Below are 5,017 nucleotides of genomic sequence, written 5' to 3' on the forward strand. Positions count from 1 at the left end.
GAGAGAGATTGATTTCCTCACTTATTTCAGTTTTTGAGAAATCGGGAGAGTTGACGGATAAGCGCATAATACATTTCTTCCTTTTGGCATTTCTTTCACTATCTTAGGATTAGTGTGAAGGCTCGAGTAATTGTTTCTTGATATCAATATCTTTCAAAACATAAATTGCCTCTCTCTTTCTCTCTCTCTCCCTCTCTCTCTCTCACAGAGACTCGAGACACGGATATCAGTATCTTTCAAAACATAAATTGCCTCTCTCTCTCTCTCTCTCAGATTCCGTGTCTGTGATTGCGGGGTTCAGATATTCTTTTCAAGGGAACACCTGCTGCTGCAATTTGCAAAGGATTCCTCGGCCCTGTTTTCTCTCATATCCGTTGCTTACCAGTTCAATCCTATTCCTTGATTTCGATCATTCAAAAAAAAACTTGCTTGCTTACCAGTTCAATCCTATCCCTTATTTCAATATTTCAAAAAACCCTCCTTTGTAAGTACTTCTCCAGCCTCTCTCTCTCTCTCTCTCTCTCTCTCTTTTTGCTGCTCATTTTTGATAATGATGATGAGAGCCTAGAGGCACTTGCTTGAAAGAAGAGGCCTTACACATTACCCCAAGTCTTGCTCCTTCAATACCGCAGCCTCTGCCGAGGAAGAGTGCGTATTAGCATCACTCAATGGGCTGCTCAGCTTCCAAGGAGGAGGCTCGGAAGCGCGCTGCCAGAGAGAGCTGGTACGCGCCGATCTCGCGGAGTGTCTCCGCACCGATTCATTACCCGGTTAATAGCGACGATGATAACAGCCATGTCATCTCCTTGACCTCAAGCTCGTACGGCATCCTGAAGATGGAGAGGCCCGGAGAACAAGGCCTCTACAGGCAAAGAGGTGTTGATGATAGCCATGTGAAAGATGAAGGTTGTTACTCTCCTGGGTCCTTCATGTTTCCGAAGAAGAGTCTAATGGATGATAGCCCTGGAAAAGATGAAGGTTTTTACCTTCCTGGGTCCTTCAAGGCTGCAAGCAAGAGGCTCAACCCTGTCAATGAGCTGCCTGAGCTTGAAGGAGAACTTGAGGTTATCAATACATGGGAGCTCATGGAAGGCCTAGAAGATGGGGGTAAAACCCCCTCACCGCTGAAGATTAGTCCATTGCGGCGGCGCAAGAATTTCGAGAAATCGTTGTCCTTTAGTTCTGTGCAGGAACTGGATTCTGGTTTCACTGAATTGGGTTCCCCTGTCTGGAGAAAGTACTACTTGCAGAATAGAATGGAAAGGAATACAGCACCTGTTGCTTTTTCTCCAAAGGGAGAATCAACCTATGGTGCATGCATGAATTTTGAGGAAGGAAGGGAGAAAAGTCCCATGAGGAGGAGCCCATCTAGAGTGAATGGTCCTGCCCTTGAGCTGAAAAGCTCTGAAGGAAGCCCTCTAAGGAGCCCCCAAATGGGTTCCAGCAGTCCCCTGTTTGATCCATCTCTTATGGCTACGTTCGAGGAAGCAGTGAAGGCAGTGGCGTTTCCTGAAAGTCACTGGACAATGCGGCATGCCAATGAAGGCAGCGTATCAAACTCATCATCTTCGTCGTCGTCGTCATCATCAGACAACCACACTTGGGTGTTGTCAGAAACTAGCTCAGATGCAGAAAGCCCATTGCCACAGGTGAGCAGAATTAAGGAAGGCAAGACCGAAAGTCCTGTGAATGGATTGGCTAGACATGTGGGGCTAGCCAAGCATCTGTTAAGGAACTCTTTTAATCTCGAAAATTTTGAATTGAGATGTCCACCAAGGGGAGAGCAGAAAGTGGTGCTGTATTTCACCAGTTTGAGGGGAATCAGGAAGACCTATGAAGCCTGTTGTGATGTTAGGGCCATCCTTCAAGGTTATGGTGTCCATGTAGATGACAGGGATGTGTGGATGCACTCCAAGTTTAGGGATGAGCTTACAGAGCTGCTTGGTAACAGCCGAGCTCATGTTCCCAGGTTGTTTATCAAGGGGCGATACATCGGTGGAGCGGATGTGGTGAAGCAATTGCACGAGGATGGTACACTTATCCAGCTGATTGAAGACTTGCCAACCTTTGGCTTATTCAGGAAGGTTTGCGATGGCTGTGCTGACGTGAGATTCATCCCATGCCTTACTTGCAGTGGAAGCTGCAAGGTGTTAGATGAAATGGACCAGGTTGTGAGATGTTCTAAATGCAATGAAAATGGCCTCATAATGTGCCCTATGTGCAGCAGTTAGAGATGCTCCATGTATCAGAGACTGAAATGCCTGAACATGACCTGTGATGTTCAAAAGTGGAAGAGGCAGGTAGCTTGGAAGATAGAGCAGAGATTGTGAGCATAAGGCACTTGAGTTTTTGGCCACAAAATATAAATTTCCGTGTTTAGCTTAAGATTGTTGCACAATGCAAATGCTTGCTGAAGCTCTGCTTTAGTCAGGGTAGGGAGTCAGTAACAGGCTGGCCTGGAAGTTCATTCTGTGTGCTAACCTATGATTTTGGAACTTGGAAGTTTGTCTGTCACCAGAACTGCTCTCGAGACTTGTCTAGGCCAGCTTCGTATGTTCAATATTCATCACCATCGTTGCCCCTGTCCTAGTTGTTGCAGCCGTTTTGTCTTTTTGGGCAGTCTCGCCTTGCATGATCTAGTGTAACCATCGGGCCATCACTTATTACAAATGCATGCGATAATCGATGCCTGGTGTCACTATCATGCCCTACATACAGAGAGGGCAGGCATTCATATTACATATTCAAATAGAGAGGGCATTTTTCATATTACAGGTTACTAGACTTACTTCTAGTTTCTAAACAAGGGGGTTTATAAGAGGTTTCATATTAGAGGTTACTAGACTTACATCTAGTTTGTAAACAAGGGGGGGTTTATAAGGGGTTGAAGACACATATTATTAGTGTGGGAGTGTGGGGTAGTGCAAGTACACACATATATTCTATTTCAGGTATTTAGATGCCTTGCAATTTTGAGGCTAGATATCTACTCGCTTTGATTGACTTAAGCCCCCATGTGTGTGTGTACATACATTTATACATTCATAATATAACTACTAGTGTTCCGTGCGCGCTTCGGCCGCTTCGTGGTAACTTTCGCTTCGCGACATGCAAAGTTGCTCAATAATCCATTTCTCATCTTTTTCCCTCCTATTTTTCCTCTCCATTTCCAATATGATTTATTTTTCTCTATTTCTCTCTTCGACTCACTCTCTCACACACACACACTCTCTCTCTTCCCCTAATTCTCTCTAAGCACTCTCTCTCTCTGTCTTACACACACACGCCAAACTTAAAACTAAAAGTAGTTTAAAAAATTTGTAACACAAAATGCTAGACATAGAAACAATTTCTTCCATGCTTCATACTTACAAACTTTCCTCTTGACATCAATGTAAGCAATCATATGCTTGTATACGCGATACTTACAAACAATGACGTAATATTGAAACAGGTCATAATCGAGATAAAGACTAAGTACCACGAAAAGAATTTTTATAAGAGACCTAGTGAAAATGAAGTCACGAAGGCCAAGTATAAGGTACGTAAGTGTTTCTAAGTACCATAGGCAAATGGTCGATGCCAACAAAAAAAGACAATGTCTCGAAGATGTCTAATAGAAACAAGCTTTTTCTTCTTTGAGTACTCATTAATAAAATCTTTCTCGTTGAGCAAAACATACGAAGGCGAAGTCGAGAATGATTCCATAGTTTCCATTGGTAATCGCATGGGCGATGCAGTAGTCCTACCTCTCTCTTTACCACCTGCATTGGAACAAAAATCACAATATAAGTATGTGGAACAACAATGTTACACTAAAACATGTCATAATTGAGACAAAGATCAAGCATCACAAAAAGAATTTCTATAAGAGACCTAGTCAAAATGAAGCCACAAAGGCCAAGCATAAGGCATCGACGTGTTTCTAAGTACCATAGGCAAATGATCGATGCCAACAAAAAAAGACAATGTCTCCAAGACACCTAATGGAAAGAAAGCTTTATTTTCTTTGAGCAATCATTAACAAAATCCTCCTTGAGCAAAATATGTGAAGGCGAAGCAGGGAACAATCCCACAATTTTCATTAGTCGCATGGGTGATGTAACGATCCTACCTCTCTTTACCACCTGCATTGGAACAAAAATTACAATATAAGTACGTGGAACAACTAACAAAGATCATTTAATTCCAACAATAACAATATCTGGTCGAACATTTGTGAACCACTCTGTAAATACTGATAAACGTTGATGCAATGTTGCAAAACAATCCAAATCCTTGAACCCATACTTGAACCAATACCTCGGTATCTTATCAGTATGAGAGCGTTGAAATCTCTTTTTACGGTCAATCTCGTATATATGCACTCGAAAACATTGCATGTATCCACAATGTACAACTTTAATAAAAATTGGAAGCTTGATGTCGATATTAACATCATCATATAAACGCTTGATGACCCTTGTAAGTGTCATTCTTATGATATCATTAGGAGCTACAGTGAGTAATGTGCAATGTAGCTCCTTTTAATAGTCAGAAGCTGGGTAATAGTGCTACTCTAAGGTAGGCATATGCAAAAGTTAAATAAATGGTGAAATATGAAAAAAATATATTTTCAAGAGAGTATATGCCAACCAAACAGGGCATAGAGAGTAATTCACACATATGCAAAACCAGTGCCTCTACATGGTCGTTAATAACATCTTTGCAAAGAAAGCAATGCATATTACTGCACCTTTCAAAGAACATCCTTGTATACAATGTTTGTGGTCATATCCCTATTCTCTTCACCCAATAGCACTTTTACACCATGCGAAGATTTTACCCTTAAAAATGTAACATACAGTTGACCATGTGCAAATACTGGTGCCTTTAGATAAAGCCCAACAATGAACAATGTCTGCCCCTGTGATTTGTTGATTGTCATAGCAAATGCTAACTGGATGGAAAACTGTCTTCGCTTCATAGTAAGTGGCAATTGTGTAGCATTCGAAACAAAAGTAATTTACGGAATAAA

The 5,017-nt window shown here is 41.8% G+C and overlaps 1 protein-coding gene across 1 annotated transcript; it reads left to right on the forward strand.

Moving 5' to 3' along the window:
• The first annotated feature begins 212 nt into the window (after positions 1-212).
• Positions 213-2,757, forward strand: LOC148012825 (uncharacterized protein At3g28850-like). The gene has a single exon (XM_087669643.1). It carries the CDS (start codon positions 669-671, stop codon positions 2,229-2,231), a length of 1,563 nt encoding a protein of 520 aa, XP_087525769.1. The 5' UTR covers positions 213-668; the 3' UTR covers positions 2,232-2,757.
• The last annotated feature ends 2,260 nt before the right edge of the window (positions 2,758-5,017 follow it).

Source organism: Lygodium microphyllum, chromosome 27 (genome assembly GCF_053477565.2).
Source record: "Lygodium microphyllum isolate KBCC chromosome 27, Lygodium_microphyllum_v1.1.10, whole genome shotgun sequence".
In the NCBI taxonomy this organism is placed as follows: domain Eukaryota; kingdom Viridiplantae; phylum Streptophyta; class Polypodiopsida; order Schizaeales; family Lygodiaceae; genus Lygodium; species Lygodium microphyllum.